The sequence below is a fragment of the Suricata suricatta genome, chromosome 6 (assembly GCF_006229205.1).
Source record: "Suricata suricatta isolate VVHF042 chromosome 6, meerkat_22Aug2017_6uvM2_HiC, whole genome shotgun sequence".
NCBI lineage: Eukaryota > Metazoa > Chordata > Mammalia > Carnivora > Herpestidae > Suricata > Suricata suricatta.
Genome location: NC_043705.1, coordinates 56,141,190 through 56,154,176, shown reverse-complemented (window position 1 = coordinate 56,154,176; position 12,987 = coordinate 56,141,190). Strand labels below are relative to the sequence as shown.

Genomic DNA, 12,987 nt, shown 5'->3' with positions numbered 1-12,987 from the left:
GAATCTGGGGGTGGGGGGCCTGGGTGGCTCAGTCAGTTAAGCAATTCAGCTCAAGTGGTGATCTCACAGGGAGTCCAAGCCCCACATCAGGCTCTCTGCTGCCAGCACAGAACCCACTTTGGATCCTCTCTCTTCTTCTCTGCCCCTCTCCTGCTTGTGTGCTCTCTCTGTCTCAGAGATAAACATTAAGAAATATGTTTTTTCAATGTGGAGGTTCCTCAAAAAAATATCAGTAGCACTCCCCTATGACCCAGCAATAGCACTGCTAGGGATTTACCCAAGGGATACAGAAGTGCTGAGGCATAGGGGCACATGTACCCCAATGTTCATAGTGGCACTGTCAACAATAGCCAAATCATGGAAAGAGCCTAAATGTCCATCAACTGATGAATGGATCAAGAAGATGTGGTGTATATATATATATATATAATGGACTACTACGTGGCAATGAGAAAGAATGAAATCTGGCCATTTGTAGCAAAATGGATGGACCTGGAGAGAGTCATGCTAAGTGAAATAAGTCAGGCAGAGAAGGACAGATACCATATGTTGTCACTCATAGGTCTAACAGGAGAAATCTAATAGGAGACCATGGGAAGGGAAAAGGGGTGGGGGGAAGAGTTGGGGAGAGGGAGTGAAGCAAATCCTGAGAGACTTTTGAATCCTGAGCACAAACTGAGGGCTGAAGAGGGAGGGAGGAACGGGAAGGGAGGCGATGGTCATGGAGAGGGGCACTTGTGGGGAAGAGCACTGGGTGTTATATGGAAACCAACTTGGTAATAAACTATAAAAAAATAAACAAATAAAACTGATTATGGGGATGGCTGCACAACTCTGAATGTTACTGAATTGGACACTTCAACTGTATGGAATATTAATTATATCTCAATAAAGCTTTTATTTAAAAAATGTGTTTTTAATAATCTAGAGGGCAAAGGTCAAACTCCACAGGATCCTTTAGTGTTCTAGCCCCTGACCACCTGTCCTCTAATTTCCTGCAAATCTTTAGACCCAAGACAGCAAACAATTTACACCCTGTGGTGTAACTACAACAGCATGCTTTGCAGTCAAACAGACATGTGTCTCGATCTCAGCTGTACTATTTACTGGCATCCACCAATGATGCCAGGTGGTAGTGAAGCTTTGGTAATTTGTTCAATAATTCATTTCGACTAAAAGTATAAACATGCCTATTCACACTGTACCACTCCTGTTTTTATCTGGAATAGTCTCTATTCCAATCTCCAACGCATAAATATGTACCTCCTTCTTATTGAATTCCTATTTATTCCTCAATGGTGAAGTTCTCAATAATCTTTTTCATTATATATTTAGGTAGTGTTGATCACTCCAAGTTTGTATGCCTCTACAACTTTTACACAGTGCTCATTCATTTTCCTATTTAAAAAATCACCTTTATTAAGTTATAATTTATATACAACAAAATGTTCCTGACTTAAGTGTAAATTTTGATGAATTTTGACAAGTCTATATATCCATGGAACCACTATGGATGGTTTAGAGCCTATCAATCACCCAAAGGATGCTATTCTACCGTTTCCTCTCAATCTCCATTGCCCCAACCCAGGCAACAAATGTTAAGCTTTCTGTTGATAAAGATCAAAACCATCATCTCCCAAATGGAATGTAAATGGATTTATACAATTTACACTGTGTCTTCTGTTCAGCATAATTCTGTCAACTATTTTATTAAGGTTTAATTTACATACAAATGACTCCATTTAAAAAAGGGTTCAATTTGATGAGTTTTCTATACACCCAACAACCACCATAATTGAGATAAAAAACATTTCTATCACCTCTCAAAGATTGCCCATACCCCTTTGCCATGCATCCCTTCACACAAGTATATACTCCTTTGAATTTGGCTTCTGTGACTTAGCAAGATCTTCGATTTATCCATGTTGTTGTGCCTATCAATAGTTAATTCATTTGCGTTGCTAAGTATTATTCTTTAATATGGAAAAAAATCACATGTTGTTTATCCATTCACGTTGATGATTCTCTGGACTTGTTCCTTAGAGGCTGTGACAAAAGGTGGCATGAGTATTAATGTATAACCCTTCTTTGTAAACAGAGGTTTTCCTTTCTCTTGTATAAATAATTAGTATTTGAACAGTGAGTAGTAAGGTATGTATATATTTAACTTTTAAGCAAACAGCCAAACTGTTTACCAAAGTAGTTATAACAACATAAAATGTGCTAGCAATTTAAGAATTCCAGTTACTCTACATCCTCTACAGCCCTTTTCAAAATGTTTGAGAGAGAGGCAGCCCCCACCACCCTGTGGGGTGGGGGTTGGGGGCAGGGAGTCACACAGAGCCAGGAGAAAATTCCAACCTGACTCAGCGCTGATAGCAGTGCTCTACACAGGGCTCGATCTCATGAACTGTGAGATTATGACCTGAGCCAAAATCAAGAGTCAGACACTTGACTGAGTCAACCCAGACACCCCAGAATTTTTAATTGTTATTTATTCTAAAGGATGTCTAACTCATTATGGCTTTCACTTGAATTTCCATGATGATAATTTTAAGCTTCCCTGGGTGTACTTATCAGCTACTCTTTGAGTGTCTTTTTTTTAATAAGTAACTTGATAAGTAAATCAAGTTTTTAAAAAAATATATATATATATTTATTTTGAGAGACAAATACAGCACAAGTGAAGGAGGGGTGGAAGGGTAGGGAGAGAGAGAATCACAAGCACAGAGCCCAATAACAGGCTCAACATCAGGAACCTAGAGATAATGACCCTGAGCCAAAATCAAAAAGTCGGATACTTAACCGACTGAGCCATTCAGGTGCCCATCTTTAAGTGTCCTTTAATTATTTATCCCAGTCTGTGGCTTGTCTTTTCATTTTCTTAACAATCTTCCAAAAAGTAGATATCTTTAATTTTGGTGAAGTCCAATTTATCAATTTTTAGTTTATGGTTCAAGTTTTCTGCATCCCATCTAAATAAACTTTTACCTTTCCTTCCTCCAAATTGTGAAATTCTCTTCTGTTTTCTATATAAGTTTAAGAACATGAGATTTTATGTTAAGGTCTACAATGGCTTTCAAGTTAATTTTTGTATATGGTATAAGAATTGAGACTGATTTATATATATGGGTATGCAGTTGTTCTAGTCACCATTTGTTGGAAAGAGGATTCTTTCCCTGCCCTCCCAAACTGCTCTCTCACCTTGAGAGAAAATGTATTATGTAACTATGCCTCTATTTCTGGATTCTATTCTATTCTGTTGGTTTACATTTCTATCCTAAGCCAATACTACAAGGTCTGGAATTCTCTAGCTTTTTATTTTAATTTAATTGTTTAGAGTTTGCAATTCCCTAGCTTTCCGCTAAGTGTTGAAATCAGGTAATAGAGGTTCCTGGATGGCTCAGTGGGCTAAGCATCCAATTCTTAGTTTCCGCTCAGGTCATGATCTTGCATTTCATAAGCTAAAGCCCCGCCACACGGGCTCCATGCTAGAAGTGCAGAACCTGCTTGGATTCTCTCCCCCTCTTCTCTGCTCATTCTGTCTCTCTCAAAACAAATACTTTTTTTTTTTTAATTTTTTTTAAAAAGAAAATTAGGAGTGCCTGGGTAGCTGAGCTGGTTAGGCATCTGACTTCAGCTCAGGTCAGGATCTCATGGCTGGTGAGTTCAAGCCCCAGGTTGGGCTCTGTACTAACTCTCTTTGCCCCACCCCCACTCAGTTCTGCCTGCCTCTCTCTCTCTCTCTCTCAAAAACAAACAAACATTAAAAAGAAATAAAAAGAGGGCATCTGCATGGCTTAATTGTTTAAGTGACTTCGGGCCAGGTCATGACCTCAGTGCTGAGTTCAAGCCCCATGTCAGGCTGTGTGCTGACAGCTCAGAGCCTGGGGCCTGCTTTGGATTCTGTGTCTCCCTTTCTCTCTCTGCTCCTCCCTTGCTCATGCTCTTTCTCAAAAATAAATGTTGAAAAATAATAGAAAAAATAAAAAAAACTTTCTAAACAAAATCATGCAACATACGGTCCTCCAATTTTATCTTTTTCAAAATTGTTAGTGCTATTCTAGTTCCTTTGCCTTTCCATAAAAATTTTATAATTAGCTAGTGAGTTTCTGTAAAAAACCAAAAACCTACTATATTTTAGCTTGAATGTATACATTAACTAAAAACTGACATCTAAACATTACAATCTTTCAAACCATTATCTGGATCTCCCCATTTCTTTAAGTATACTTCATGTTTCTCAGCAAAGTTTTTAATTCTTAGTATAAAGAACTGTCACATATTTTGTAAAATTTCTCCTAAATATTTCATGTTCAAAGAAGCTAATAATGGTATTTTAAATTTTTCAGATTCATTTCAAGAACATAGAAAATGTGGTTGAACTTTTAATACTGACCTTGTAACCAAATTTACAAATTATTTGCAACAGCTTTGGGTTTTTTTAGGCACGGGGTGTTTATATACATAAATATGTAACTTATAAGTATAGAATGCTTTATTTTGCCCACCCAACTTATATATGCCTTTTATTTTTTTCTGGCTACAAACTTCAGAAAAATACCGAATAAAAGTGGTGAGAGTAAACAATCTTACCTTGTTCCCAATCACAGGGTAATAAAACTTAGTCACTCACCAGCATGTATGATGTCAGGTATGCTTTTGGAACATACCATTAGGTTGAGAAAATTCATTTCCTCCTATAGTGCTGAGTTTTTATCATGAATAGGCACTAACTTTTATTAAAGGCTTTTCTAAAACTTTTTTTTTAATGTTTTATTTATTTTTGATACAGAGAGAGACAGAGCATGAGAGGGGGAGGGGCAGAGAGAGAAGGAGACACAGAATCTGAAGCAGGCTCCAGGCTCTGAGCTGGCTGTCAGCACAGAGCCTGACGCGGGGCTCGAACCCACAAACGTGAGATCTGACCTGAGCCGAAGCCGGAGGCTTAACCGACTGAGCCACCCAGGCGCCCCTAAAGGCTTTTCTGTATCCATAGATATATATTGATTTTCCCCCTTTACTCTAATGTGGTAACTTACACTGATTAATTTAAAAAAATTTTTAAGCTGTTTATTTATTTATTAAGATAGAGTGAGAGACACAGAATCCAAAGCAGTCTCCTGGCTTTGAGCCATCAGCACAGATCCCAACGTGGGGCTCGGACTCACAAACTCTGATATCATGACCTGAGCCAAATTTAGACACTTAACCAACTGAGCCACCCAGGTGCCCCTGGTTTACTTATGTTTTAAAATATGTATTTATGGAAGATAAATGGAAGGAGAGGGAAAGGAAGACAGAGAGGGAGAGAGAGACAAGAGAGAGGCACAAGCAAGCAAGCATGGAAGGGGCAGAGAGAGGATCCCAAGCAGGCTCTACAGTGCCAGCTCAGGGCCCAAAACCTATGAGCCATGAGATCATTACCAGAGCAAAAACCAACAGTCAGATGCTCAACCTATTAAGTCACCCAGGTGCCTCCACACTGGTTTATTTTTTATGTTAAGCCAACCTTGCATTTAAGATAAGCCCTACACATACATACTGTATCATCTTTATAGATTTTAAAGTTTACTTTGAGAATGAGAGAGTGCATGCACTCATGCACACACAAGGCATATGGGGTGGGGTGGGAGAGAGATTCCCAACCAAGCTCCTTGTTGGCATGGAACTCAATCTTGAAGTCACGACCTGATGCTTAACCCACTGAGCCGCCCACAAACATTCCTTTTTGTAATGTCATTTGCATTTAATATCAGGATAATGCTGTCCTAAAAAATAAGATGGGATGTATTCCTTCCTTTGTTTTCTTAGTTTGTGAAGAACTGGCATCATTTCTTCCTTAAATAATGTTTGATAAATCTCAAATGATGTCATCTGGACCTTTAGATTTCTTTGCAAGGTTTAAAGAAAATTTTTTTAATGTTTTTATTTATTTTTGAGAGAGAGAGAGAGAGAGAGAGAGAGAAAGAGAGAGAGAGACAGCATGAGGGTCAGAGAGAGAAGGAGTCACAGGATCTGAAGACAGGCTCCAGGCTCTGAGCTAGTGGTCAGCACAGAGCCTGACGCGGGGCTCGAACCCAGGAACCGTGAGATCATGACCTGAGCTGAAGTCAGACAGTTAACCAACTGAGCTACCCAGGCGCCTCTGCAAGAAGGTTTTAAATTATGACTTCAACTGTTAATATAGGACTATCAATAGTTTTCTGTTTCTCCTTGAATTCATTTTGATGATTTGTATTTTGTTCTAAGAAATGTAACGTCAGTTCTGTAACTTATTGGTAACAATTTGTTCCTATTTCTGTACCAACTTTAATATCTATAGAACTGGAGCAATGACTTAACAGATGTGTGTGCGTGTTTTTAAATGTTTATTTAGAGAGAGACAGAGGGCTCACATATGCCTAAGAGCAGTGAGCAGCAAACAGGGTAAGAAAGAATCCCTAGCAGGCTCCCAGGTGTGGTCAGCACAGAGCCTGATGATGCAGGACTCGAATCCAGGAACCATGAGATCACAACCCGAGTTGAAACCAACAGATGCTTAACTAACTGAGCCACCCAGGTGTCTCGATATGTGGTTCTTCTTTTAAAAAATCAATTCACCTAGATTTATAAAATATATGGGAATTCTTTTTCCCCAAATGATCAGGTTTTGGTTTCACTGATTTTTTTCTCATCTATTATTTGCTTCTTTTTTCACTGACCCCCATTCAATTTAATTTTTGGGGTTTAACTTCTTTTCTTTTGCTAGCTTCTTTTCTAAAAAAAACTTTTAATGTTTATTTTTGAGAGAGAGAGAGAGAGAAACAGAGAGACACAGCATGAGCACAGGAGTTAGTAGAGAGAAAGGGAGACACAGAATTCAAAACAAGCTCCAAGATCTGAGCTGTCAGCACAGAAACTGATGCAGGGCTCAAACTCATGAACTGTGAGATCATGACTTGAACCTAAGTTGGACACTTAATCAGCTGAGCTAGCCAGGTGCCTGGGTTTTGCTAGCTTTTTAAGGTAAAAGTTTAGATGACTGATTTTAGATCTACCTACTTCTCCAACAACCATAAATTTCTCTATAAATATAGCTTTAGCTTCACTAGTTGATATCTTGCCAAGGGATCAGGATGAAATTTTATGTACCTAAGTTAAGTTGTTCATTTCCCAGAAAGACATAGAAAGGGAGTAGCCAAAAGAACATCATAAAAAGAAAATATTCATGGGGTGCCTTAGTGGCCCCATTGGTTAAGTGTTCAACTTTGGCTCAGGTCATGATCTCTCAGTTGGAGAGTTCAAGCCCTGCATTGGGCTCTGTACTGACAGCTCAGAGCCTGGAGCCTGCTTCAGATTCTGTGTCTCCCTCTCTCTGCCCCTCCCCTGCTCATGCTGTCTCTCTCTCAAAAATAAACATTAAAAAAATGAGAGAGAAGAACTTTAGCAACACTTCCCTCAAAAAATGTAATGCATACATCACCTACAAAAATTAAATGTCATTAATTTTAAAGTTCTAACATTAAATCCTTTTCATTTTCAAAATAAGGTCTTCCCAAAGGTGCCTGGGTGGCTCAGTTGCTTGAGTATCCAACTTTCTGTTTGTCATTTTTTTAAATGTTTATTTATTTTTGAGACAGAGACAGAGTGCGAACAGAGAAAGAGGGAGACACAGAATCTGAAAAAGGCTTCAGGCTCTGAGCTGTCAGCAGAGCCTGACGTGGGGCTCAAACCCACAAAGTGCGAGATCATGACCTGAGCCAAAGTCAGATGCCCAGCCAATTGAGCCACCCAGGTGCCCCTATAATTTTTTTAATGTTTATTAATTATTATTTTGTTTATTTAATTATTGAGAGAGAGAGAGAAAGAGACAGTCAGTCAGTCACTCAGACAGACAGCATGAGCAGGGGAAGGGCAGAAAGATAGGGAGATCTAGGATCTGAAGCAGGCTCCAGGCTCTGAGCTGTCAGTACAGAACCCGACATAGGGCTCCAACTCACGAGATCCTGACCTGAGCCAAAGTCGGACAATCAACCAACTTAGCAACCCAGATACCCCTTGAGTGTCCAAGTCCTGATTTCAGCTCAGATCATGATCTCACAGATCATGTGTTCCAGCCCTGCACTGGGGTCTGTGCTGACATTGGGGAGCATGCTTAGAATTCTTTCTCTCCCTCTGCCTCAGCTTCTTCCTCTCTCTCTCAAAATAAATAAATAAAAACTAACTAGCTACCTAACATCTTCCCAGAAAAATTTTTTCCAAAACTTCTGGTAAGGAAGCCTAGGGCTACACAATCCCGAAAATATCAAACAGGAGGAATAGAAGAAGAAAAGTACAAGAAAATGGGGCAAAGACCTTATCTACAACATTACTTTCTAGACTCTTCTCATCCCTGGCTATTCACCAGAATCGCCTTTGAGATACTTTAAAATGAGGTGCTCGGGCTGTATATAACCTAAATCTAGCAAAATAGAATCTTTGGGGGAAAAGTACCGCCTGTCAGCATTTTTGAAAAGCTCTTCTTGTAATTAAGACATATGGCCAGTGAAGCTGAGACTATAAAACAGGCAGGCTACTATATAGGTTAAAAATAAAAATACCTTGATCTGCTGTCTCCGTAGCATGGCAAGTTCTCTCATGTCTCGGAACGGCTGTAGTAAATACTGATATAGTTCAGTTGTGGCTTCTGCAAGGCTGCTATATGCTTCGTCCTCCATTTGATACAAGTCCAGAAGCTCAACCATGCTTTCTGTATTCTTGTGCTTATCCAACAGCTGTGTAACAAGAAGAGTTGTTTATATATTTATTTATTTACAAAGAAATCTGATTATAATAACCCAAAAATATTTGCTTTTAACTCCCTCTCTTATCTCATGACCTTGGAATACTGAAACACAGATGGAAAGTAAGGGACTAAATGCTTTTCATAACTCATCACCATGCCTCAGATGTCTTACTACTCAAGACCATGGACTCATTCAGCCTTTCAAACTGCTCTCATTGTATTATTCCTGTTGGGTGGATTTTCTGGTACTCTATATACCTATTTGCCTAGCCTTAGGTCCTTAAAATCCACCCCCCACCCCACCAAAACATCTCACAGGTTTCTCTGTATTTATATAAAACTCAGTCAAGTGTCCAACTTTGGCTCAGGTCATGATCTTATAGTTGGTGAGTTTGAGCCCTGCATCATACTCTCTGCTGTCAGCACAGCGCCTGCTTGAGATCCTCTGTCTTCTGCTCTCTGCCCATCCCCCACTTGCACGCAGGCCTGCGCGCGCTCTCTCTCTCTCTCTCAAAACTAAATTAAAATTTTTTTTCCCACTGCTAATATACACAGTAGTTATCAACTCCTGGCAATATTATTTACTAATTTCCCCAAATCTTCTTGCCACTCCTCCCAATTTGGAACACTCCCAAATTAACTTTCAACTAGTGTCTACCACTTCCTTCACAAATCTAGTTTAATAAAAACTTCAACTGTACTGAAGAGGTTAAAACTATGATAGATTCTTTAACTCTTACTTAGCATTCCTTCATACATATGTGTGTACCTCAACAAATACAGACTGAGCATCTAACACATTAGACACTAGGCTTAAGAGCTGGGCATACATAAACATGGTCACTCTCTTTATGCAGCTTACAGTATAATAAACAATCAGATACTAAAGTTTTTTTTTTTTAAGTACCAATTGTGATGTAATGAAATTAATTTTTTTTAAGTTTTAAGAAGTAAAAGTAATACAGTGAAACAATGAATCCCATGAGAATGAATAAGAGGTAGGGAGACAGTGTTAAGCTGTGTGACTATGAATAGAAAAGGTAGCGAAGATAGGCAAATCTTTTTCCAAAGACCCAAGGAAGCTTGCGCTAAAATTTAAAGAACCTATGAAATGAGCACCTGGGTGGCTTTTGGCTTGGATCATGATCTCATGGTTCCTGAGTTGGAGCTCTGCATTGGGTGGAGACAGGAAAACACTAAGTGAGTTTTTATTCATGGCATTTGGCCTGAGGGTAGGCCCCAATGGCTACCATAGGAGAAGTTTGGCTAAAACAGAAAACTAGAGCCTTGGTGCTTGAAGAGCCAGAGGACAGACTTCTAAAATACCACAGTGCCTAGAAAAGAGGGAGAAATGTGAAAAGGAGAAGGCCAAAGGAGGACATCTCAAATTGGTATATAAATTCTACTCAAATTTCAGGCTCATCACTGGAACCATGTATGACATGGTTTGACACTATCAAAATAGTAGCTAACAACAAAAACTTTTTTAGCTGCTCTCTCTGCAAGAAAGACAGCTTGTAGTTGAACCAATCAAGTTTATGGTTTCTGCTAAAACAAAATTGTAAAAAAAAAAAACTAATAAGAAAAAAGACATTCTCTGGGGGAATATAACACAATAGAGACTCTGCAAGGTATCGTTTATAATGTCCAGTATACAGTCCAAACTTAGAAGACCTATAAGGAAACAGGAAAACAAAACTCAATACTCAAATAGAAACCCATTATAAGATGAAATACATTTCAATTTAGCAAGGATTTGAAAGTTATTATTATAACAATGCTGACAGACACAAAGGAAATATGCTCATGAAGAGTAAGCATATAAAATCTAAAAGGAGGGAGGAGAAAACATGGTGGAGCAGCATGGAGACCCTTAGGTCGCCTTGTCCCTGAAATGAAGCTAGATCAGCACCAAACCATTTCGCACACCTAGGAAACTTGAGCCACAAAACTTGGCAGGTATGCAGTACAGAGAGGTGAACTGGTGGATAAAAAGCCACAAAGGGTAGGGAGCTCATTTTGTGGAGAAGTCAAAGAAAGGAGGAGAGTGCAAGAAAAATACTCACCCGAAAGTAGCTGGAGAGAAAGAGAGGCAAAAAGTGAAAACATCTGCAGGGGACTGAACAAGAAATATGTTTCCCCAACCCATTGGTGGGAAGAAAGGAGAGTTTTTAAATAAGACCAGGATTCAATAAACAGTGAAGCACAGAGTCTGAAGTTCCAGGGCTTTGTGTCTGACAGTGCCCTAGTGAGGAAACAGAGTGAATCCCGGGAAGCAGGCTGTGGGGTCTGTGGGATCCATGTACCACTCATAAAGAAGCGGTTCTCCTGCTTGGAAAGCATTTGGAGGAGGGCATACAGCCTCCCTACAGGTAAAGGTCCCAGCAGAACCGGGAGAGTAGCCAAGTTTGCTGTATTGGGACAAAAATGACAGAGTATGATTTAAAAAAAAAAAAAAGGTGCTGGCTGTGTTGTTACTTGCCACAATCTCTGAACCTCTGACACCACACAAATGTTTTTTGGGGCAAGCTAGCACCAAGCCTTTGCTCAGCAAGACCCTCCCCCAGAGAGTCAGTCCAAGCAGCAAGGGTCTCTGAAGTACTGGGGTTTTGAAACACAATCCAACCTGAGATATAATGCTGGAAGGAGATGCCACGTAGCAGGTGGAAGGCTAGGACATGTACAAGGTACAGGCGGGGAGCGGGCAGAGACGTGAAAAAGGAGGGGTGCTTGAATGAGGGTGGGTAAGAACCCTAAGTTCCTGAACCAGAGACTAGGAAGCTGGGTGAAGCCATTTCCACCTCTCCACCCAGGCACATGCTTACCACACTGATCCACCCCAGTAAGCTAAGCTGTGCCACCTGGTGGAGAACCAAGCACTGCCCAACTGTGCTCTCCAAGCACATTCCCTAGGAGACCAGCACAAGTCCCTTCACCTGCTTTGTGAAAAGATTATAGAGTGTTTCATAGTTTGAGTTCAAGGGGAAACTGGATATAACTTCATTCAGGTTGCATTTTGTTTGTTGGTTCATTTATTAGTTTGGTCTTTTTTTTTTTTTTTTGCTTCTGTTTTTGTTTAAATTGTGTTTGTTGGGTTTTTCCCCCCTTTCTTTTACTTTTTTCCTTTAAAAAAAATTTTACTGAAGCTCTTCAAAATGGCATACAAAAAGATGGCATCTGAGCGTGAAGGCTCTGGAAGCTCTGGCACTGGGGAACAAAAGGAAGATCAGGAGGAGAAACAGTAATACCAATAAACTTTGGAGTCAAAATATGACTCTTGGAAGTGAAGAAACTTCGTGAGCAGAAATGGGAAAATTTCAGTCTTTTACTGTGTTTTTGCATTATTCTATATATAATTTCCTTAATATATAAATTCAGTAACCATTAGCTAATTATCATTTAATGAGAATTCCAACCAAAGTTCACAGTACCCTGTCCCTAGTTATTTTTCATCTGCATGTAAAGGGAGGGGAAGATGATCTATTGATCATTATAAAAACAATATTGTTTTGTGCTTTGGTAGCCATATTTTCAAGAGGTGAAACCATTTCAAAAAAGAAGGTATTCAGCCTTAAGTCTGAAATGTCCCCTCAGATCATATGGGGATGAGATTCTTCCAATCGACTGAAACTGCTAAACCAGCCCATGTGTACATGGGATTCTTCAACTGAGGCCTTTGCAAGGCAAGCCAATGTTGGAAAGGAAGGCAGGAGAAGCTAGATCAATGGGAAATTAGCTGTTAGGTACAGCTTTTAAAAAGGTAGTAATAGGGCTCCGTAACTTAATTAAGGCATACTTTTCTAGCTGCCTTCTGGTCTGTGTCTGGCACCTGTATCCTTAATTGCTTTTTTTGATCCAGTCTGGAGTTTTAAAACAATAATAAATGAAAAGCATCTTGGAAAAAAATTTTTTTTTAATTTTTTATTAAATTTAAAAATATTTTAACATTTATTTATTTTTGAGAGAGAGGGACAAAGTGTGGGAAAGGGGGGTGCAGAGAGACCAACATGCAGAATGCAAAGTAGGCTGCAGGCTCTGAACTGTCACCAGAGAGCCTGACACAGGGCTTGAACTCATGGACTGTGAATCATGACCTAAGCTGAAGTCAAACACTTAACCGAATGAGCCACCCAGGCACTCCTATTTTAAAAAATTTTTTGTATTCTATTTTGTTTTCTTTATTTCATTTTATTTTAATTTTTAAATATTTTCAAAGAGAA

At 39.4% G+C, this 12,987-nt stretch overlaps 1 protein-coding gene across 2 annotated transcripts in view; it reads right to left on the bottom strand.

Moving 5' to 3' along the window:
- The window catches only part of JMY (junction mediating and regulatory protein, p53 cofactor), a 97,678-nt gene that overhangs the window by 49,027 nt on the left and 35,664 nt on the right, over window positions 1–12,987 (bottom strand). For both annotated transcript variants that reach the window (XM_029942487.1, XM_029942486.1), the window contains exon 2: window positions 8,583–8,756. In XM_029942487.1, the coding sequence (XP_029798347.1) occupies window positions 8,583–8,756 (174 nt within the window). The remainder of the gene's footprint in view (window positions 1–8,582; window positions 8,757–12,987) is intronic.